Source organism: Pygocentrus nattereri, chromosome 4, assembly GCF_015220715.1.
Source record: "Pygocentrus nattereri isolate fPygNat1 chromosome 4, fPygNat1.pri, whole genome shotgun sequence".
Classification (NCBI taxonomy): domain Eukaryota; kingdom Metazoa; phylum Chordata; class Actinopteri; order Characiformes; family Serrasalmidae; genus Pygocentrus; species Pygocentrus nattereri.
Window position 1 is genome coordinate 3,017,436 of NC_051214.1, and position 23,917 is coordinate 3,041,352.

Below are 23,917 nucleotides of genomic sequence, written 5' to 3' on the forward strand. Positions count from 1 at the left end.
GGAGAGTGTAAATACAGTGCCTTGGTCAGTGCCTTGACCTTTTTGCCTGTTGTTGCCGATGATCAACATTTCAACATTAAAGCCTGTTTGAATCCGTTTATCCGCAAGCGTCTCTATTCGGTGATCAAGCATTACAATCGGACTCGGTTAGATTGGGGCTCGATATCTATTTTCCTTTCAAAAGCTATCAAAATGATGAGCGTCATGCATTGCATCTGCTTGATCAGATATTCCATGAATCTATTCTTCTGTATCTGAAACACACCCATTTTAATGGTGAACATCTTGTACGGTCACTCTGTGTTACAATCTGCTGTACTTCCTTATGCAAGTCATAGTGGTGGTCATTGCAGAGAATTAAGGTGTGGTTAATTACATCAGACATAACCATCTTTAATAATCTTTCCAGTGAAGCGTGAAGTGGCTTTAGAGGAAATTCCACGTGGGGAAATCCCTCTGAAACCACGTTACACTTCCTGGAAGGAATATGTCTAGTGGTAAAACATACCTTAGTTCTCTGAGAATTTGTAAAAGAATAAATAAATAAATAAATAAATCTCTCCACCTGTCCAGGGTGTATCCTGCCCTCCGCCTGATGACTGCTGGGATAGGCTCCAGCACCCCCCTGGGTCCCTGACAGAGAAGCGGCTTAGAAAATGGATGGATGGATGGATGGATGGATGGATGGATGAATCTCTGCATGGCAGCCTAAAATCAGAAAAACAAAGTCGTCACTCCATCTGTCGTTATTGTAAGGTTCTTTCAGTGTCTTCTGACGTGCAGTTTGAGGGGGAAATGATTCTCACTGTCCAGAATATCAGTTGCTTGTCTTACAGTTAGAGGAAACTGCAAACTCAAGTCACACACTGCTCTACACAAGTGAAAAAAGTTTATTTCCACATCACACACGCCTCATAGCCTATAATGGTCACTTTACAGAACAAGGAAAAATGTTCTTAACTTGTAATGGAAGTAAATGGAGAAATATTTTTTTTAAAGTAATTTTAGACTATTTCACTTGGTCTGTTCATCATTACATTTTGACACAACATAAATGGCAGTTACCTTTTTCATTGTATCCAAAAAAATGAAAAATGACAGCAACACTATGCTGACTACTCTTCAAGCGAATGGAATAGTGAGGTATGAAAAGTGTCGTTTTCTGACTGTAAAATAGGCTGCAGAGAGTTCATTTCGTCCTCACTTACCCGTGAATATCTTCTTATGTTGTATGTTTTAGTTTCAGTGCACACTGGGCACAGTAGGCAAAGCTGCCGTGACACACTTTCTCAGTTTGTGCTCTGTACTCATGGGTGCAGCATGTTCTGAATGACAGTTTTGTTGGAAGTTGTGCATAGACAGAGCTGCAGGTACTGTCAGAATAAAAGAGTCTGTAGAGGTACATGTTACATTCATCAATGGACAAACCATGTAAATGTCTCCTCTAAGATACAGCAGTAAGTTTGAGGTCCAGCTGTGTACCTAAATGTTTTTTTTTCCCCAGGGCGTCTTTATACAATCTGTTTTGAAATAAAACAAAGACGCCTCAAGATAAGACAGTCAATAGAATGTAAACAATTATGGTACAAAAATTATACAATTAGGTTCCTTTACTGAAGGTATTTTTGAGGGTACCATCCCATCAACAAGAAGGGGTACCATCCTAATGACAAAAGGGGTACTATCCTAGTAACAAGGGAGGCACCATCATAGTGACAAGAAGGGTACCACACCAGAGACAAGAGGGGTACCACCCCGTGACATCTGCTTGCTTCTGTCTGCTGGAGATCACGTTCCCAGCATAGGCTTTGTGAGTGTCCAGCAGCACTGCTGTGTCTGATCCACTTGTACCAGCGCAACACACATTAACATACCACCACCACCACCACCACCACATTAGCGTTACTGCAGTGCTGTGAATGACCCACCACCCAAACAGTACCTGCTCTGTGAGGGTCCACGGGGGTCCTGACCACTGAAGAACAGGGTAACAGAGTATCAGAGAAACAGATGGACTACAGTCTGTAACTGTAGAACTACAGAGTGCAGATATACAGTAAGTGGAGCTGATAAGATGGACAATGAGCGCAGAAACAAGGAGGTGGTCAGAATGTTATGCCTGACCGGTGTGTGATGCATGTGCTTCCTTTCATTATTAACCAAGCTAGGCTGTTCCATAGTGACAGAACGAATACATTTGAGCAACTCATTGTGGGCATGCCTGCCAGTTGACTTGGCTCTAGACCATCCATTCAAAGCAAATGTTGTTTGGGAACCAATACCATTTATTTCTATGGCACTGCTAAAGAATAATTTTGGTTCCAATTGGCATCTTTGTTTTTTTTGTTTTGTTTTGTTTAGAATTTTTTGGGATTTTTGACCAATTTTCTCACCAATTTAGTCTTTTCCAATTCCACCTACTTGTTAGGACTCCCCAATCACATGATACTACCAATGCTAGGAGGGTGAAGGCAAACACAGACTTCCTCCGAGACTAGCAAATCCAGCCACCGCTTCTTTTTTCGAACTGCCGCTCACGCAACTCCATTGGACAGCCGAACACCAAGAGGAAAGTGCCCACCGCCAGATCTGTTACGTTAGCTAACAGACGAGCATCATGTTGAGTGATGGGGGTGGCCATCCTACTCACCCAGAGAAAGCGAGGCCAATTAGTGGTTGGTTGGTGTAGTGGATAACACCTCTGCCTTATACACTGTAGACTGGGGTTCAATCCCCATCTGGGTCAGCACCCTACACTATACCAATAAGAGACCTTGGGCAAGACTCCCAACACCGCCTTCGCCTCCCTGTGTAAATTGATCAGATTCTAAGTCGCTCTGGGTAAGAGCGTCAGCCAAATGCCATAAATGTAAATTTTGCTCTCTTAGACTCCCAGCTATGGACAGCTGGAGCATCACCAGGGATCAATCCCCCAAGAGTTGGGCAGACAAGTGTTCCTCATTCTACAGTCATTCTCTCAGGATTTCCTGATTCTCCATAAACATGTTCTATCACATTCTCCTTATCCAAATAAATGACAATGAGCAAGACAAAAACCCCACACTAATCCTAAAATCCTACGCTTCATATATATTTCTCAATTGACGCGGAACACTTACAGTATAAAAGCACAACAGTGAGAACGCAGCATTGAACATCTGGAAGAAGCGCAGTCCACACAGCTCCACAGGTAAGATCCTCTGTTTCTTACTGCTTCTTCACTCCTAAAACTTCTAACAAACATTTAGCGAACAACACGTTTCTAAGCACTGCTGTAAAATATTTTTATTGATCTTTAGGAAAACACCAACCCCCCTGACTTTAAACACAATGGCTAACGGCAAGTAACACAATACCAATCATTTGATATATTCTGTTATCAAGCACTCAAAGACACAGTTTGAGGCTTGTTTAACCAACTTTATATTAAATTATTGATATTGTTTTTGTGGAAATTACAGCAGTTGTGCCGACCTCATGGAACCCAGGGTTCATTGAGGAGCTCCTCCCATCGTCTCAGCAGGTCTCCCTGCTGTACCACATCTCCTACCTGTGTCTGGCGAAATTCCCCAAATTGGAGAGGCTGCTCCGGATGCGAGCCGTGGAGACCCAACTTCTCTTCGGATCCTCTGAAGCTGTCATGCTGAAGGTCTGTTAAACTTTCTCAAAACATCTGTGTAAACAGAGACTCATTCAGAACCAGGTTCTGCACATCAGAAACCCCTTCAGAACCAATTTCAGTTCACCAGAAACAAATTCAGAACCTGATTGTACTAATGTGAAGCCCATACAGAGCCAATTCCTGCTCATCAGACATGCATTCAGCACCGGTTTCTACTAATAAGATTATCAGAAACCCACTCAGGACCAAGTTCTGCTTAATAGAAACCCATTCGGAACCAGCTTCTGCTCATCAGAAACCCATTTTGAACCAGTTTCTTCTCATTGGAAACCCATTCAGTCCCAGTTTCTACTAATCAGATTATCAGAAACCCACTCAGGACCAAGTTCTGCTTATTACACACCCATTCAGAACCAGTTTCTGCTCAACAGAGACCCAGAATCAGTCTTTACTTATGAATGCATTGAAAAAAACATGTTGCACTTTGGGTTTTGTGCTTTTATTTTGACCTTTTTCCAGAAGTTAATTTTTAAGAACAAATGTTCTCAGAAATTTCATTAAAATTACACAACAGTTAGCCAATTAGCAAATGTTTTCTTTAGATTGGACAACTTGTGACAAAATATAAGCTCACACATCACGATCTTCTCTCCATCACAGTGTGTGGGCACCAGTCAGAACTTGGTTTCGTCACTGTTTCCAATGCTGATTCAAGCTGTTGAGAAAAATAAACCAGTACTGGCTATAAAGTACCTGGAGAAAGCAAGAACGTGGATCACTGAAATTATCCGTGACGTGGAAAAGATGGCGGACAGGTAACAATATTTATATTTTATGTATTTTGAAGACGTTTGGGGAGATTAAATCTGAATGAAGTGGTTATGAATGTTAAGTCTTGCTGTTCTGACTGTAGAGGGACGTGTGGCACCAAAACCTTTGAAAATCAACAAAGTTGTTTGTTGTGTCCTTCATTTTCCCTGTTTCACTTCAATATTCATTGTCTGTGTCAAATACTGATCTTTAACGCACAGAAAACCTGTCTTATATTGAAGCTCTATGAGAGACGTTGGGCACCAATGGCTAAATTACATATTTTGATGATTTTTGAAGTGAAAAGTGAAAAACACCTTCCAGCGAACTATTAAATAAAACTTCTCTGCAGATTTGAATGCAGTTAATTTGCATCTGCTTAACTTGAATGTAAATGAATAAAAAAGCAAGCATGGCATGTGGAAAGGTTTGGATAGTCTGCAAGGTCACTCATATTCTGAATAGCAATGCAAAGCAAAACCCCCATATGACAGCAAAGGGAGGTTTGGCTGACACAGTGGGGGTTCTTTGTTCTATCATGCAGTGTGTTTCACAAAGTTGATGTGCATAGAACAGTCAGAATCAGAAAAGAACCAGTGACATCACCACAGAACTCTGAGGTTCTAGATACATCTAGATAAACCAGAGACATTCTGGAAAATAGCGCTGTGGACAGATGCAGTGAAAATTAAACATTTTGGCCACAATCACCGAAAGTATGTTTAAAAAAAAGAGCAGCATTTGATGAAAAGAACGCTGTGCCAGCTGTGAAGCACTGGAATTGAGATATTATGCTTTGGAGTTATGAGGCAACCAGTGACCCTGAAACCTAGGGTAGATGAAAGAATGGGTTCCAATGAAAACGTAAAAATTTTAGAAGCGATTGTGATGTAGTACCACATGCCAAACTGTTCATATGTGTAATAACGATAATTCTGTGTGCAATAACTCAGGGAAGATAATTGAAATAATTTATAATAATTTTAACTGCTTTATACTAGATGTTTCATATTTACTATCACAGTCACCGCCACTTTATTATATTCATAAGTACATAAGTACTGATTCTGATTCGAACCTTTCGAAAAATCTGAAGCTAAAATAAGGCTAGACAATGATCTAAAGTCCACTCCGAACTATTAAAATTTAAGCAGAAGTTTTAGGAAGGGCCCTCACAGTTCCCAGGTTTAGGTTGAGGTAGTTGAGGAATATGGCAGAACCTGAAGTGTTCTACAAGGAAAAGTGGGTAAAATTTCCTAAAACAGCAAAAAAACTCCTAGCTGGCTACAAGTGCTTATACTATTAGCTGTGAAATCTAAGCACTGACTGAGCAGAGTTTCCAAACTTTCGCACATGCCACATTTGCTATTTTGTTTTTCTTAAAGTCAGTGTAATATAAAGTATCTGCGTTAAATTTGCAGGAAAAAGCTTTTTTTAATTTTGCTGCAGAGCTTGCTTTGATTTTTAAATTTCAAAAGTTAACAAAATATGTAATCTGACCAGCAGTGCCCAAACTTCCCATACAACTGTACAGAGGACAGATACAGCTCATATAACAGACACATAGAAAGAACTCGACCATACACTGCATGACTGACTTCAGTATTTCACCATCAGGTATGACGCACTCAACAAAGACGTGGCTACGACTACCAGTGACGTCATCACTGAAAAGAAAGAGACCGACAAACAACTCGGTCAGCTTTCCAAAGATATTGCAACGATGATGGAAACTGTAAAGAAACTGGAAGCAGAGCTGAGTAAAACCACTGCACAGCTCACAGAAACCGAGAAGAAGATTGATGCCAAAAATAGTGAGCTGCAAAATCTCGTAAGAGCTGCAGCTGCTCAAAGCAGCAGTCTGGCCGTCTTGGCTGCTCTTGTGCCTTTCATTGGTCCTCTACTTAAGGCCCTCTATGAATCAAGATCCGCTGCTGCTGTGGCTCAAAACATCAAGGTTCTTGAGTCACAACTGATACAACTGAATGCTGAAAAGACTTCGCTGAAACAACAGCAGTGGAACCTGCAGGTCCAGATAATTGACTGGCGGATGAAGCTGGCCAAACTACAGCTTGACAAAGGTGAGCGGCTTTATCTGTCAATGTATGTGAATTCACCTGACTCAACCCCTTCCCTGACCTCAACTTGACCCCCCCGAACCCCTTCCTCAAACCCATACTCTCCCCGGACCTCGACCCAAACCGAAACCCCTCCCCGCCACACCCCCCAACCCTGACCTTGACCTGACCCGAAACCGCCCCCCCGCCAGTGACCAGAAACCGTACTCCCCAAACCTCGAGCCAACCCCCCCCCCCCCCCCCCTTGAGAACTGCAAAAAAACGAAAGGGGCAGCTTGGCTGACAATGTAAACATTACGTTTGTGGTGCTGCATATTTAGTCCTCTTGACATGTGTCTTCTGTCCCTGCTTTTGCTAGATGCCATCCCTGAACCAACCCACCTTGGAGAAGTCCAGCGTTATCTGAGTAAAATCCAGACGATTCTTGTTCAGCTTAAGGGCTTTTGGGAAAACGTCTACAGCTTGCTGGGCAACATCAAAGACAAGACCTTTGTTGGTGAAGATCTTATTGATCAACCCGACTTTAAGGAGCTATTTGTGAAGTCAATCCAGACAGCCACACAGGTAACTGATGTCTGTCAGTATGCAAGCAGAGTCACATTAGACGACCATGCAAAGACATTCAGCAACTGATTCGGGTTGATTTTGGTTGTTAACTTTGGCAACATAAATCTATAAATAAATATATAGTTGTTTTTCAACAACTATGTTTTGAACCCATACATAACAGTACAGGTAGCAGTGAGTGCATTTACATGCACTTAATCTGATAACGGCAGAAAATCAGATTTTGTCAGTAATCCAATCAATGAGTTTAACATAAACTCCGGGTCTACACGAGTCAGACAGTACTCGGATTTCTGCTTTACAATCAGCCAGTAAAGTCACAGAGGAAGATGCAACGTAAACGTAACTTTTTTTAAACATCACTTTAGCTGAAAATATGAACCGTCATCATCTATAAGATGAAGAATATTTACATCCTAAATTGAATGAAAATCTATTATTATTTATAAAAATCAGAGTGTGGCGTTTCCAAGAACTTTTGAAGCGTCATGACTGCAGAAATCTGATTATGATTGGATTATTGAGTGCATGTAAATGCAGTCAATCTTTAAGTCCTCGTGCATGTGCATGGGAGTTGCAATCCCCATGCAATCAGCAGGATGCATCATGTGCCTTAATTGTAGCAGAGTGACCTTAATGCAATTTTCAAAAGCTCGAGAAAGACGAGAAATCGAGGTTACATGTGAGACACATGCAAGTCAGTTTGTTACCAGCTGCAAGCTTTAGTGTAACCGGAAAGCCGCTAGTATTGTGGACGACCCCATCCATCCCTCACACGGACTTTTCTCACTGCTGCCGTCTGGCAGAAGGTACCGGAGCATCCGTGCCATCGCTGCCAGACCCTGCAACAGCTTTATTCCTCAAGTGATCAGGTTTTTAAACTCACAAGGACTGATCTAAACCCCCACACACACATACTCTAAACTCACACACCTATTTTGATGCTCTACCTGCACTATCTGGCACATTGCTGCTGCACTGTGTTTACACTGTTTACTCAAGTTCTTCTAGCTCAGTAACTGCTGTGTTTGTCTGCCATCTGACTGCGAGACTCACAGATCACAGCAGGTTAAATATCTCTGCACCTTATTCCACGACCTCATGTCCAGAAATGTGTGCTGTCGGTGCTGCACTTTCCTGTGTGTTTATGGTGTCTAATATCTGTTTAATTTATCATATTTATTATATTGTTTCTTATTTTTTTGTTTGCACACAATGTCTGCACATTCGCACATTGTGCTTTTTATTCCTTGTTGCACCGTGATGTTCCTTGGAGGAACGTAATTTCACTCCACTGTGTACTTGTACATAGATGGAATGACAATAAAAGCCACTTGACTGCCTCCTAAACCAGTCGTAGCTGTTACCAATAGCCATATAGCCTGGTAGTTTAGCAGGAATAGTTAACATTTAACATTAAACGCTAATCAAACAGTGGGTCAAGTGGTCCAAGTGGACCCAGCATGTGCCCAAGGAATCCACGCCTCCTCTGACTGTTGATTTTGTCACATTTCACAGATTTGGGAAGCGTTTGGTCTCTCCTGTGGTAAAGCTGTTAACATATTCAGAGTGCAGTCCAAGGATGCCTACCGCTTCCTGGAGATCGACCCGTCCTCCCTCTCCCCGGCGGTGTGGCAAAAGGAATACGACAGTGTGAAAGGGAAGCTGCAGGAGCTGAAGGTCTTTGATGACGGCATTATACTAGCCATCCAATCGTAAATCGCTGTAAACGCTGATGGGCGTCTCCTTCAGATGAGCTCGTCGGTTGTGATCATCAGGAGTCACCCTACACACTTAAAAATGGTTCCTCAAGGGTTCCTTAGTAAAAGTTAGTGGTTCCATATAGAACCTTAAACACTCAAAGAACCCTTTGATTATTAAGCAGTTCTTTGCATGGTGAAATGGCTCTTCAGATTGATGGAGAACGTCCTGTTGACGGTTCTATATGGAACCATTTTGATAAAGTTTCTTCTATCGTTACAAGATTGACAAAGTAACCAAAAAAATAACATTTTTGGTGCTTTGTAGAAACCTTTTCAGAAAGGTTCTATGTAGAACCTAGTAAAGAAAACAGTTCAATGATCACTCAAAGAACCCTTTAATCATGCAGAGTGCTCTTTTCATGGTAAAATTGTTCTGCGCATTTATAGAGAATGTGCTGTGGCTGGTTCTATAGAACCATTATGATGATGTAAACCAATAGAAGAACCCTTTTTGGTGCTTTCTAGAACACTTTCCAAAAGGTTTCTGTGTAGAACCATCTACTAAAGTTCTGTTGAAGAACCATCTTTAAGAACATATATAGTTTATTTGCTTCTGCATTTCTTTAAACCCATTAACCTTAATTGTATTAAATCTTGAGTGTTTATCTGTTCTAATGAGGACCCACTGAGAGAGACTGTGTCCCGTCGACACTCTCCAGTGTTTATTATCGATATTTAACCACAGAGAATCAATATATGTATCCATTGATTTGCTGTGATTAGTTATATTATCTAATGACAATCATCTCTAATCTGGTGTGATTTTGAATGTAGATGTGCTCTGAGCGAGTTTGCAGCTCAATGTTAAAACAGGGCCAAACCACCACCTGCCCAACATGGTTTACACCTTTCCTAAGAACAGCCTGGGAGCTCATTGACCCAGAGTATGTCTCTCTCTTTCTCATCTTTTGGTTGCGCTAAAACAGCGGTCAGCAACATGCAGCTCTTTTACTGCCCTGTCGCGGCTCCTCAGCTGAATCAGATCAGTAGGTATTAATAAAATAATCCTCCTCTACAGTAAAATAAAGCTCTGCTGATCCTTCAACACAGTTTAACAGTAAAGGGTCTTAAACGCTGGAGTTAATGTAGAACTGCTGATTCACCCTTTAACCCTGAAGATCAGTGCAGACGGCTGGTCACCATAGCAACACAGACAGCAGTCTCACCCAGCTAGTAGCTACGAAACGGCAAAGAGAGAGATTTAAGATGAACATCGATAATCTGGAGACGGATGGACTGATTAGTGTTTATAGTCACTCCAGCTGATTTCCTGATACGTTTAATCTGCAGCGAGAAACTGAAATGCTAAAAAATTACGAGGCTGAAGTTTCTCTTTCAAATTCTCTTGATCCATCTTAAACAGTGCCACAGTAAAATTTTGGCACCTCAGGTGTCATTTAAGGTGGAACATTCAAGCAAGAAGCTGGTGAATGAAAGTGACTTCAGCCTCATTAAAAAATCAAAAATTTCTATTATTCTATTTTTTAGCATATATTAGCACATCAGCACACACTGAGACACATTTACAGCCAAGATGGTAAAATGGAAATAAAATTGTGGCTCTCAAGGTGGTTTGATTTTTGTTGAAAGGACAAAACGGCTCTTCTTAACATTTGGGTTGCGACTCCTGGGCTAAAAGAACAGCGCGAACAGTGCTATCTTTGAATGTCCAAGCATGTTCAGATGAGTTTATGTAAATGGAAGCAGTTTTATTGGCTTAATCCCATGAATGATGGTGAGAGAATTAGCCTTAAACGGGTTTAACCAGCGAGATCGGCAGTCCGGCGCGTGGAAGGGCGACAGGCTTGACTCTCAGCCAAGGCCAAACAACAGTGTTCCGTGAACAGAGAGAGGCTGAGCTGCTGGGACTGAGCCACGCTCGAGTCTGTCTGATTCATTCCTTCTTTTTTTCCCTCTTTATTTTCCTTCACCTTCTACTACAGTTCACTTCCATGCTTTCATGATTCATCGTTTTTCTCTGCAGCATTGAAAAACCTGTTTTTGACTGACGAAATCTCTGAATAAATCTGTCAAAGGCATTTTTGAACCATTTCTTGACTCCAGTGAACAAAAACCCTTTCACCACCACATAGGTAATCCTCTTTGATTACTAATCTGTAATGGATTAACTAGAGTTAACTAGAATTAACTGGAATTTCCAATGTAGTGTTTCACTAAAGCACTCAAAAGGCATCTCTCCTTTGATAAGACTCCTATGATCTTTCCCTCTGATCACACCAGAGCTCATCGCAAGCAGTCTGGACAAGCAGTTTCAGCTCTGAGCTGTAATATTCCTACCTCTTTAGTCCTGTTCGCACTAATTGACAAACTCCTCTGTCATTACTGACATCACTACTGAAGATATTTACACTATTCAGAAATATTTATTCTACTATCTCTATAAAATGTATTTGGGTTGGTAGAATTCTTTGATGTTGATATAGCACAGATACTGCTTTCTGTACCAATATTTTCACGGAAAAAAAAAACTTTTCAGGCACAAAAAGTGAGCCCACCTCTACGGGATTTGACCTTCTATTGCTCTGTGTCAGTGATACAGTAATTCCTGTACATGGAAAAAGTGTTTCTGAAGAGACCAAGATTATTGATGTAGTGTAAGACGGTCCAGAAAAAAACAACAACTTTAATAAACTGTCATTGTCAGGGTTTCTCTTTAATGATAATGTTCAGCCAGCATCCAATATGCCTCCAATATGAGGCGTTCACACTGAACCATTCATGTATTTGATTGCCCACCGGGTGGCAGAAGTTGATCGATCATAAACCATAGCACTACATGATAATGATGAACCCCTGAAGCATCGTGTCTTCTGTAGATGAACCAATGCATAAAGCTCTTTATTTCTGATGATATATAGTAAGTTGTTTAATGAGAAAGAACAGGTTCTTGTTCAGTTACCTTTTTATTTGGAACCCCTCCAAAACAGCCTCACTACGTCCCAGTCAGCACTACATACCACACAAGTCATAACTCTGATATCATACAGTGTTGCCTCGATTTAATAAGTTTTTCAAAGCAGCGCAAATAAGAAGTGCCTTAAAATAGTGGTTGGTTGGTGTAGTGGGTAACACCTCTGCCTCCTACACTGTAGACTGGGGTTCAGTCCCTCGCCTGGGTAAGCTCCCTACTCTATTCCAATAAGAGTCCTTGGGCAAGACTTCTAACACCACCTTGGCCCTACCCGTGTAAAATGACCAAATTGTAAGTCGCTCTGGAAAAGAGCGTCAGCCAAATGCCATAAATGTAAATGTGCCTCGTTTTAATATATTAAAGTTTCCATTTTCAGTGTTCAACTTTTATAATGTTGGGTGTCCCTCACAAACTAGCCTACTGGTCACAGAGTGACCTAAATACAACTTCCTAAAGTTTGAGAAAAAGACAAGAATTCCTAAAATCAAGGTAAAACGGAAGACACCGTCAGTTTCTTACCAGCAGCAAGCTTTAGAGCTGCTCTATGAAAGAAGAAAGCAGTAGCCATATAGCAGGTATAGCAGACGTCTCGTCCAGCTTACAATGTTTACCTCATTACTTCTTTAACCCAAGAGCGAAGCTACATCTGCATGTGTCCGCATGACGCCCATGTGTGTTTTCGATGCTCCATCATCTGTGTGTGTGAAATTCATGTACAAGTGGAGTTAATGTATAACTGCTAATACCGATGTAGAAGCATTGCTCTTGGATTAAAGAATGAGGTAAACATTGTAAAGATGACTGGACTTCTAGTCACTCAAGCCGGTTCCTGATACGTTTAATCTGCATCGAGAAACCGACAAACACAAGTCATGAAGCTGAAGTCAGATACTCATTTGAATTCTCCCGTTCCACCTTGAATAGTGCCGCAGTGCAATGGTCACCTCAGGAGCCATTTAAGGTGGAACGGGAAAATTTGAGCAAGAAGCTAGTGAATGAGAAGCGACTTCAGCCTCTTAAAAAATCCAAGTTTCCTGCCAGTGTGCCTCACTAACTAGCAGGCTCCTCGCAAAACAATGATGCAATCAGATATGAGGCGATATAAAATTATGTAATGTTATTTGCTTGTTGGTGTACTAATTTGACGGGTTAATTAGTGCAGTTTATGTGGATTGAGACACAGCCACAGCCTGCAATTGAACACCCTGACCCGCCTAGTGGGTCACCAAATATGTTAACGTCCAGTTGACTGTGTGATGGGAGATAAGTGCAGACACAATCAAGTGCTGAAGTCCATATACACACACATGCCAAAAGTCATAGGACAGGAACTGGTGTTGTGTAAGACCCGCTCTAGGCCGGTGAAAATGCGGCAACTCAAGGTGGCATCAGTTCCAAAAGTGGACAGAAGACGTCTGGAGGGATGTTGAGCTGCCCACAGCGATGTGGTGTTTGCAGGTGCAGGATCTCCGATGCGAGTGGACCTCTCCACCACATCCCATACATGCTTGATTGGGGCAAACGTGAGACTGTGGATCAGGGAATGTTAAATGCCTGCACAACTTCGGAAATGGAAAGTCCCACTACCCAAGCTCTTGTTTAGCTTTGTTGTTTTTTTACACTATGTTTGTGTTTGTCTTGCTTAGATTGCACTTTGTTGAAGTGCTAGTACATATTTTTAATGCACCAAAGCTTTGGAGAACATTGATTCATCTCCACTGTGTACTGTCACTGTATATAACGAGAGATGACCATACAATTGAACTTCAACAGGTCCTGAACTTCATTCAACTTCAACAGGTCCTAATTTAGAGAAATTAGTGTGCAGAAGAAGAGATGAAACTTCATTACAATGGACATTGGAGTCGTTGAACGAGAGACAAAAATAGGAGTCTTCTGTGCTTCTGAATGATTTATTAAAAGTGGACAGTGACGACTCAAGTAAAGATCAGCAGGCAAGAGATTAAGAACAGTGAACATGCAATAATCAAGGTGATAATTCCAATTAACAGAGATACGAATTCTAAAAGTTGATTCTGCATATCAAAGAGTAAACAAGCATACACTTCGGTATAGGAGGACATTATGATGCCCTAGTAATGCACTCAATGAGCCAGCAGTTGGAAATGAATTGGCTGCTTATTACTACATTATGAAGCAGTGACTAGAGGAAGTGTCCCGAAACACTTATTGCTATGCAATATTTAGTTCTGAGGCCACAGTCTAATAGATGATTCCACTGAGCAATGGAACGTAGCAAATCGCTGCTCTCGGAACAAAACCTTGCATCTCCGTTTTTCAGTTTTTGACTTTATTTGAAAATGTCTGCTGTCCTTTACATTGTGTGTAAATTTCATGATGAATGGACCAAAAGAAACAGTCCAAAATTGCAATGGACGGCCCACTCGGAGAGAAATTCAAACCAAGTGGGTCACCAACATAAGCTCAAAAGAGAACCCTAATGCAGAACTAATTAAAAGAAGGAATAGAGCTAAGGATGGTTAACAAGCTCATCCGAGGTGGAGCTCGAACTTGCTCACTCTTGGTGGAAGGTGCATGTGCTACCATGGCAAAGGAGCCCGTAAATGGGTGAAAACTTTGAATTCCCGCCTAAACACTGCTGCAGGAGGGAGAACAAAGGACTGGCAAGGAAAACAAATGCCAACCGAAGGCTCCTTAACCAAAAGATTTCTTTAATCTCATGCCCAACAAACGAGAACAGAACAGTTGCAACTCGAGAAGAGACAGGATAGACCTCAAGAGGCTAGAGAGTCAAATGAGACGTGAGAGAAAAACCCTCTTGTCTCTACCCAAGTTCTTTAAGAACTTCAGACAAAGACTGAGTTAGGCTAAAACTGTGTCTCGCTCTTAAATAGGCCGTCCTGCAGGTGTACTGGACCTCCCCTGATTAAGAGCAGCCCTGCGCTGCCCTCTGGTGGCTGGCGCAGGTCGATCTCCAATCCTGGCCCTTATAAAAATGGCTTGGAAAAATTCTGCTCCCATTGACTTACATTAAAAGTAAACTAGGTTTCATTAGTAAACTAAGTTACCATTTTGGAGATACGAGGTTTTGTGCCATCAACAGCGAAAGGCTGATTTTACTATGTTTCTATTGTGCTTACAGAAAAATGTATCAAACTAGAATTAGCTGGAAATGAACAGAATGGGGTGTGAACTGCTTTAGAGACTGACTGAGCAAGATGGCATTCAGGGAAACACTGACAGATTGAAAAAGCAGAGCTGAACCAGAGATTGTTACATTTTTATAGCTCTGCCTGTGACGGCACAGTTGAAGTGCTTTTATATTGGACGTTCGCTGGAAATCCGGCTTTCTCTCCTCGATTTCGCATGTTCAAAACATCCAAAAATGATCAAACGTACATTTTCTCACGCCTCAGAAGTAAATTTTAAGATATTTTTGGATGTTCATCTCAAGAAAAAGCTGAAAAGCCAGAGAATGTCCAATATAAAGCAACTTTACAGCATCATCTGTAAGGCAGAAGGGAATTATTGTTTCGGCAGAAGGAATTGCTGATTAGGGCACATTTGAAATATATTCAGTGCTTCTTTGCCTTTTCCATTTTACATTTATTTTGCAGAACTGTTGATTAAAGTCAACAGAACACTCAAGGTCATGTGTTGTCATGAATAACTGTGGCCATATCATATCCTGATATTATTAGCTATTGCTCAAGTTGTTCTCACCACCAACGTTGTCTTAAGCCTTGGAATCACTACTCAACTTTTAAAGTCCTAACAGATTATAAAAGACTGGGCGTCTTACAATATTTCACTGTTTTTCGGAGATTTTTTTGGGCAACTGAAATTTTGGGGATCCCCAGTAAACAATTAGGGATACACACTACTCAGCTTTTCAGCTGTTGATGAACTGAACGGAGCTCACTGAGCTCTCGCGAACTCCCATGAACTCTCGCATTCTCACATTACTAGGAGACGCAAATAAACAAACGTGTAGCGGCTGCTGCTGTTTACTCTGCCGTTTGCGCCGATACAGTAAAGAAGCGGCAGGTAAACATGTTTAAGACGCTCATGGATTTAAAAATGTGATCCGTTGGTATTTTTAGAGTTTTGAATGCACATAAACTCAATTGTGTCTTAAACTCGGCTCATTAAGAAGCTTCGCTCCACACGTGAGTTTCATTGGCTGTTGCAGGAATCCAGATTGAGTCGTTGATCAGTTTACATTAGATTTCGCTCAGAGTTGAAAACATCAAACCCGTCTGATAAACTCCGACTGGTCTGAAAAGAGATCGAGAGGCTGTAAATCTGAGTCTGCGCCCCTCAAACACGACTAGACTCAACTCCCTCACCAACTATCGACTCTGACTGAAAAAATCAAAAATCTGCAGACTAGCGCCGACCAGCTCAGACTCAGTCTCAGCCAGACTGGGAATCAGGGCTAAAATCAGGGTAAAAGTCATGTAGCGTAACCCCAGCTTTAATCTCAGGGTGAAGAGGGCTTATCCTCAGTCAGACTTAATATTTAAAGTTAATCAGTAGTTATTTTCTTGATATATTTGTTACCAGCTATGAAAAGGATTTACAAGGGCAGAATAATGGTCCCCTAACATGATGTGCAAAAGACTATGATGTAAAATACACAAATAGCAGTTTTCTGGAAAATTCACACTAGTTATTGCTTTATAAAGGATTCTGGTGATGTTACAGCCATCCGTGGACAGGAGTTCAAGATGGCACAATTGGCCTCCATCTCTGGGTGGGTAGGATGCCCTCCCTTCTCACCCCAACACAGCGCAATGCTAGTCAGCATAGATGTCTGTTAGCTGACGTAACAGATCTGGTGGTTAGTGTTCTCCTCTGAGCGTGTTCAGCTGTCCAGTGATGACTGGAGACGACTAAATTCAGGAGAAAATTGGGGAAAAATCCAAAAAATATATATACACTCGCTGACCACTTTATTAGGTACAGTTCAGTTGCTTGTTAACACAAATAGCTAATCAGCCAATCACACGGCTGCAACTCACTGCATTCAGGCATGTAGAGGTGGTCAAGACAACTGAAGTGCAGACCGAGCATCAGAACGGGGAAGAAAGGGGATTTAAGGGACTTTGAACGTGGCGTGGTTGTTGGTGCCAGACTTGTAGAGTCAGGTTGTAAAGTGGCCGGTGAGTGTATGTAATAATAATGGACTAATGAGCAGCCAACTACTGGCTTTTTAAGGCTTAATAAGTGCATGTAAACAGTGAAAGAGAGTGACGGCAGTTTTGCACCACATCAAACGTGATTATTTTTATAGAAGGAATAATTATAATTACAGAAAGAACCAACAAGTAATATTACTGTAATACAGCGTAACTACTGATAATCACAGTAAGACTAGCTCTACCAATGGTATCACGAAGAGATGTGCATTAGCATATACATCACTCTGCTTGGGTGATTTGGTTGCTGTTGTACTCCCCGCTGAACACTTTAATTTCCCTCAGCTGATTTTTCACTCTGGTGTATTCTTTCTGCCACTCCTCCTCTGACAGGGAGGACGGGTCGAACTCCAGGAAGCGGTAGGCATCCCTGGACTGCGCTCTGAATATCTGAACACCTTTACAACAGGAGCTGCCAAAACGTTCCCAAATCTGTGAAATTTGTGAAACAGATGACGGTGAGACTTCTTTAATAAAATAATAATAACATGAAAACTTCAGAGCATACTGACATCAGTTACCTCCAAGGCTTTTTCTATTGTCGCCAAAAAACCTTCTTTTAGGTCAGGCTCAACAAAATCTTCATCAACAAAGGTCTTGTCTTTGATTATGCCCAAGCTCTTGTGCATCTTTTCCCAAAATTTCCCAAGCTTATTAAAAATTTGCTGGATAATAGACAGATTGTGCTGAACGTTTCCGAGGTGGATTTGATCCGGGATAGAACCTAGATTAAAAAAACAGATGGAAAGCACACTGAGTTCTCACATCCTCGATCAACCAAATTAATTTATTTGTTATTTGTTTTCTTGCCAATCATTTTCTCACTGTAGTCAAAAAGCAAACCACTTTTCCACCAAAAAGGCTCCAGCATCTTGCCAGAGCGGCTTGGTGTGAAATGTCTTTACAGTGGTGGTGATGGGAACCAGGGGTCGCCATGACTACAGCACAGATATAGTCATTTTGTTTACCATCCAGAAACACCAGAGAACCTACACGAGTCTTCTGAGTTTATCCCAGGGTTTCATTCTTGTGATGTTTCTAATGTGGCCTCCATATTTGGGACAGAATTTTGGGCTTCGTTGCTCCACACGAACGTCAATATAATAGTCTGAGATCTTCATACAATCTCCCCTGCACTCCTGGTTCCACTGAAACTGGCAGAAAGCGACCAAATCTGTTTTCCTGACATTTATATTTATCCCATACTCGCCCCTCCCCCTGTTCTGAGAGTCTCTTACAGCATTTAAAAACACAGAAGCCCACCGGCTCTTCACGTCAGGGTGGGTAAAAAATCCTATGGTTCTGCATAAAGAGGAGATAAACTCTGTGATAATAAGAAGGAAATGACTTGATCTGACCAGCCGAGAGATAAGCAGTTGTCCCCCTAACGGAGCTGCAGACCACCGGTATAACTTTACTCTCTGTTTCTGATGTAAATGACGTTTGAATGGAGGAACATAAACGTTAAATATCAGACTGAATGTCGTGGGGCGGAAAACGACGTTGTGTGTCGACAGACGTGATTCTGTGAGTTTTCTGGTGCAGTTAGTTCAGAGCTCAGCTCCAGTCCTGAAACCCCTGCCCTGGATAACTGAGTTTCCTGGTTAAACTTCCTGATAGAATCAACTGATTTATCCCTTCTGGAGCTGAACGAGGCGTGAACAGCAGAGAAACACTGAACTACACAGTGCGGCGGCTCCCAACCTGGAGTGAAAACACTGAATTAAAGGCCTGTGTGTCTCTCGTCGCGTCTTGCAGGTGAATCGTTCACAAAGCACAGCAGATCGAAGGCATCGTGCAGCGCAGCCGCTCCCTGATTCAGCCCTCACAATGACAGCGACTGTACAGTGTGACGTCATGTGAAACGTGAGACTATATGGAACGTTGGTGATGGTAAATACGGGAAAATCTGAAAAAATACATTTTCTACTTTACCTCACAGCACTCTGCATGTATCCCTCCACCATCAACATACGTTTTAAGCCAGAACCTGAAACCTATCATAAAACAAGATCTCATACATCACACAGTGTAACCATTTCAATTCTCTGTGAGGGAGCTTTTAGAGGTGGACATCTGGTTCCTATCACCACCACAGTGAACAACCGCAAGTTTCTCTAGAACAGAGAATTTCACACCAATGAATCTTAACCACTTAATTATGCAAAACCTGTTAAAAAAGAGCTTTTAAGAGCTGTCCTGGCCTGTGAGAGTTCCCTAGTCCAGTAACAGAAGTTGAAATACAAGGCATTAAAGATACATAGCGCTTCACTAAGGGTGGTTCTTCAAGGGTTCCTTTTGAAAATGCTTCTGTATAGTATCCAAAGGGATTCATCTATTGTTATGAACTTGAATAGAATAACTCTTTTGGGTGTTTTGTAGAACCCTTTTTTATATAGAACCATCTACAGCACATTCTCCATTGGTCTAAAGAAGGCCTTCATAATTAAAGAACCCTTTGATCATGCAAAGGGTACTTTCAGTGCTCATGGATCTATATAGAACCATTTTATTTACAAAAGACAAAGGAGAATGTTGGATTAACCACTTGATGAATAACTAGTAAGTTATATGAGTGGGTCATTGGTTCTTGACCTGCAAGTTGCAGACAAGCAAGTTTAAGGCCTTTTTTTGAAGTAAAACCTGCAGAATGGTCTAAGATTTTTGGACCAGAACCTCATCGATGGAAAAGTGGCTTGTGTGATGCTGTTAGCACAAAGATCAGCAGATAAAGACACCAACCTTGGTCAATCTTCTGTTTGGCCAGCTTCATTTGCCAATCCATTATCTGGACCTGTACGTCCCATTGCTTCTGACTCAGCGTGGCCTTTTCAGAAGCGAGGCGGATGACTTCAGATCGGAGAGTGTTGATCTTCTCAACAGCAGCAAGAGAAGTTATCAAATCACTACTGCACTCAATAGTGACTCCAGTGAACGGCACGGAAGCAGATAGCTGTTCAAAGCGCTTGTTTGCTTGTGTACTCAAGCTTACAGAATGCTTGACAAGATTTTGCAGCTCGAGATTTTTGTCACCAATCGATTTCTCTGCCTCTGTCAGCTTTTCATTGGTTTCATCCAGCATCTCTTCAAGGGTCTTTAGCGTTTTCGTTATTTCTTCATTTTCCTGGAGCAGCTGAGTGGACTTTTTTTCCATCTCTGTCTTTTCAGCTTTGATGTCAAGGGTGCTTAGGGCCACGTTTTTGTTGAGTAGATCGTATCTGAACATTAAATGGTACAATTTAGCAGACAAAATCATTACAGTCAGCAGCCACCAGGTACAGTTGCATGCAAACGTTTGGGCGCCCCATCAACAAAGCATGGAATTTTACCAGTGGCGCCAAAACATTGGCAGACAGGTGTACATCCTCAGTGAATCTATTACGAGAAGAATGCAGCTTCTGCATATGGCTCTGTCATAAAGAGGACAGTACATGACTGAGGTGTCCTTGAGCAAAACACCTAACCCCCAACTGCTTCCCGGGTGCTGTGGATTGGGCTGCCCACCGCTCCGGGCAAGTGTGCTCACTGCCCCCTAGTGTGTGTGTCTTCACTAGTGTGTATGTGGTGTTTCACTGCATGGATGGGTTAAATGCGGCGGTGAAATTTACCCATTGTAGGACTAATAAGGGTCACAATCTTAATCTTAACTTAATCTTAAATCACAAAGTTGCCATACAACTTTTCAGCCATGCTGACGTTTCAGCCTGTTACATCTGTGAGCTAATGGCAGGCCTGCTATGCCTTAGACGGTGTTGCCAAGCTTGCCATTGTCTCCTACTCCTGAGCTCCACTTTTGTGGGGTTTATACATTTTTAAAACCCTAATAAGTCTACATACCCACCCACGTAAATTTCTCATGATTTTTGTTCATCAAGGTACAAACAGTGTAAAGGTTCCCTCAAAGGTTCTACAGTGGTTCTAAGGTCTGATTGTGAAGCTTAAATCAGTTTCTCCAGGTGAAAAGTTGGTATTTGTTCCTTTTCATAACCGAATGTTTTAAAACAGAGCAGTAGAATAAAAGTCTGGAGGCGAGGCGGGGTGAGTGGAGTCAGTCCAGCTTAGAACAGATCATCTCAGTGGATTATGGTTCAGTTATGTTCCCTGACTGAAGGTACTGAGATGGAGCCTTGAGGGAACCACCCCAGTCACAAGAGGGGAGCTGAGCCAGTGACAGTTTAGTAGCTTTATTTCTGAGAGTGTGGTTGTCCCCAGATGTTCTCATTACACAGTGGTATAATTCTTGACTCAGCTCTACAATCAGAGGAGCAAGAGTCATGCATACCTCATGCCGATCTTTGACGTTACCTTTCTATTATCTGGTTCACATCTTGAATAATTTCCTCGATCCAAGTTCTTGCCTTCTCCAGGTAATTCTTAGCCAGCGCCGGTTTATTTTTTTCAACAGCAAGCTTCAGCATTGGAAACAGGGCCGAAACTAAGTTCTGACTGGTGCCCGAACACTGTCATGGAAGGAGGAAAGTGAATTATGTGTACTTTACATTTTAAAATGCAACATTTTTCTGTGCGTGTTAGTGGGTTGGGGTGGAGGGGGTATTGTCCGTCCCAATTTTTCAAATTACATTGTCATCCCACCTGCTCTAGTGTTGTAGAGTTTGTGGGGGAGTTTGAAAGCTTTGCAAGTCTGCTCTCACCGTCCTTCTACCTTAAATACAACTACAGGACTACTGACTATGTTTCCCTTGTTGCCCCCAAGGTGACCTAGCTGTTTAACTATAGTTAGATTCCTAACATCCATGGTCAAAATTGTTGCATTGCTGTTGATGCTTGGATTGAGACCCGTGCTCCTCTGACCCACACACATTGGCACCCTCGCTCACATCCACACCCACACGTTTTAGAAACCAAAGCAAAAAACAAAAATTGATTTGAAATGCATTTCTGATAGCCTAACTACTCAGATTTGATGATACCTTCAGTAGGACAGCCTCGGAAGATCCAAAGAGAAGCTGGGTTTCCAGCGCTCGCATCCGGAGCAGCCGCTCACAGTTGGAGAATTTACCCAAACACAGGTAGGAGAGGTGGTACAGCAGGGAGACCTTCTGAGAACACGGGAGAAGCTCCTCAATGAACACTGGACTCCATACTTCGTTGGTAGACACAAGTTCTGAGATTTCCACAAACAACAACAACAAAAAAGAAAGCATGTTAATGAAATGATGGAAAGAGTGGTCAGCAGTGTAACAGCGGCACTGGGGGGGGGGGGGGGGGGGGGGTTTGTTCTTGTGGATGATGTTATTTTCAAAAAATGGGCAAAAACATGTCATTTCACTGGTCTTCAGACTTTGGCATATGACTTTATGTAAATTAGCCATCCAGAATAAAAAATATCGCTGCTGTCGGAACAAAACCTTGTATCTCCATTTTTGTCATTTTCCAATTTTTGACATAATTTGAAAATGCCTGTTGCCCTTTACATTATTTGTAAATTTCATGATGAATGGACCAAAGGAAACGACCCAAAATGACCTTGAAAGACGTCTGGTTCCATTGACTTACATTAAAAGTAAAGAATGTTTTTTATTCTCCTGTAAAGAAGTGATTTCGGAGATACATTGTTGAGGTTTTGTCCCAACAGTAGTGATTTATTATCATTCTCCAAGAAAATCAGCACATTTTAGTAAATCATTATTTGAAATGTAGTCTCGGTTTGGTTTCGACAGACGTGAGATGCACGTCTGCTGCAGCTGCTGTGACTGAAACGTCAACCACAATGGAAGCTTGTCTGTTCCATAAGACGGACGACTAAAATCACTTCATGTTACTGTTTTTAAGGGTCATTTTGGGAACCAGTTCAGAAATATCGACTATTTTGCTGTTGTTGGAGCAAAACCTCTTATCTCCAATTTTGTTATTTTACATATTTTGGCATCATTTGAAATTGGAAGCTGCTCTTTATGTTGTGCCAAAATTTCTTCATCAGCGGACCAATAGAAATGCTCCAAAATTACTTCTACACTGTTCTACACTGACTTCGGTTAAAAGTTAAGAATGTTTTTCCTCATGTACAGTTACCTTTGTGGAGATCTGACAGCAACAATTTGGTACCTTTATATTTATTTTCACACTTCTAATAAGTATTTCTGAAAGTCCTTAGTTCGTCCAGCAATACAGGAACTTTCAATATAGGAACTACAGCTTTATTAAGCAGAACAGAAGCCGAACCCTCCTAATAGAATGAAATAAACCCAAAAAAGAGAATGTTTACAAGTTTAACTGAGCTTTAAATGAATTCCTTTTCACTACAACTTGAATATAAGGAAGATTTAGAAAGTACAAATTGCTGTAGTTTTACTTGCCTTTGCTCTGAGCCATTGTAAGTCAGAACGGGGAGGTGTTCCGTCCTGAAAATCAGACGACATTTCGTAGACGGGAGATTTTGGAAGTGTTTAGCAGTTACATATGAGAGAAAGGTGATTAGATCAAGTAAAAACCGAGAGAAACTTACTTGCAGAGCTTGGTGCTTCTTCGTGATGTGCAGCACTTTGTGCTCACTGCTGAGATTTTATACCCTGAACCTCCACTTCACTGGAAAGATGTGCAGCAGCAGAGCCACTACACCACTTCCCTCTCCCAGCTCAAACTGCTGACTGGAGTTACTTGGGAAAGCTCAAACTGAAATTCCAAGTTACAAATAACACATTGTTTATGACTTTTGAAATAAACAGAATCCTGTTGAGCTCCTAGTCAGCTTTGTCACTGTGATCATCAGCAGGTCAACAAACCCACAGAGGGCGAAGGCTTAGCAGAGAAATAAAGCACATATAATGCTATGAGTAGGGCATTAGGTGCCTAAAGACCCTCATCTCCCACCACCAACCCTCCAAGGAACATGTTTTAAAGGAATTGTACATGGAATATATTCAGAATTTATGGGATATTGATAGAGAATCGGAGTGTGTGCCAAAAATAAATGAAATTAACTTGTTTCTACAGTTTCTCAT

General features: G+C 41.6%; 2 protein-coding genes across 2 annotated transcripts; one reads left to right on the plus strand and one right to left on the minus strand.

Moving 5' to 3' along the window:
- Positions 1-3,330: 3,330 nt before the first annotated feature.
- On the plus strand, positions 3,331-8,796 carry LOC108412705. Its single transcript, XM_017684844.1, has 6 exons — positions 3,331-3,340; positions 3,462-3,649; positions 4,283-4,437; positions 6,050-6,513; positions 6,869-7,074; positions 8,596-8,796. Exons 1-6 carry the CDS (start codon positions 3,331-3,333, stop codon positions 8,794-8,796), a joined length of 1,224 nt encoding a protein of 407 aa, XP_017540333.1.
- An 8,066-nt stretch (positions 8,797-16,862) lies between these two features.
- Positions 16,863-23,573, minus strand: LOC108412706. Its single transcript, XM_037538230.1, has 7 exons — positions 23,422-23,573; positions 23,273-23,317; positions 21,887-22,080; positions 21,261-21,415; positions 19,698-20,173; positions 17,477-17,679; positions 16,863-17,387 (listed from the first exon to the last, which is right to left on the minus strand). Exons 2-7 carry the CDS (start codon positions 23,286-23,288, stop codon positions 17,178-17,180), a joined length of 1,254 nt encoding a protein of 417 aa, XP_037394127.1. The 5' UTR covers positions 23,289-23,317; positions 23,422-23,573; the 3' UTR covers positions 16,863-17,177.
- Between the last annotated feature and the right edge of the window lie 344 nt (positions 23,574-23,917).

Coding starts and splice junctions, on each gene's coding strand:
- LOC108412706 (XM_037538230.1), bottom strand. Junction 21,416..21,886: donor CCGAGGCTGTCCTACTGAAG/GTATCATCAAAT, acceptor CTTCCATGACAG/TGTTCGGGCACCAGTCAGAA. Junction 17,680..19,697: donor CAAACAGAAGATTGACCAAG/GTTGGTGTCTTT, acceptor TTTTTAATCTAG/GTTCTATCCCGGATCAAATC.
- LOC108412705 (XM_017684844.1), top strand. Junction 3,650..4,282: donor CTGAAGCTGTCATGCTGAAG/GTCTGTTAAACT, acceptor TCTCCATCACAG/TGTGTGGGCACCAGTCAGAA. Junction 7,075..8,595: donor CAATCCAGACAGCCACACAG/GTAACTGATGTC, acceptor CACATTTCACAG/ATTTGGGAAGCGTTTGGTCT.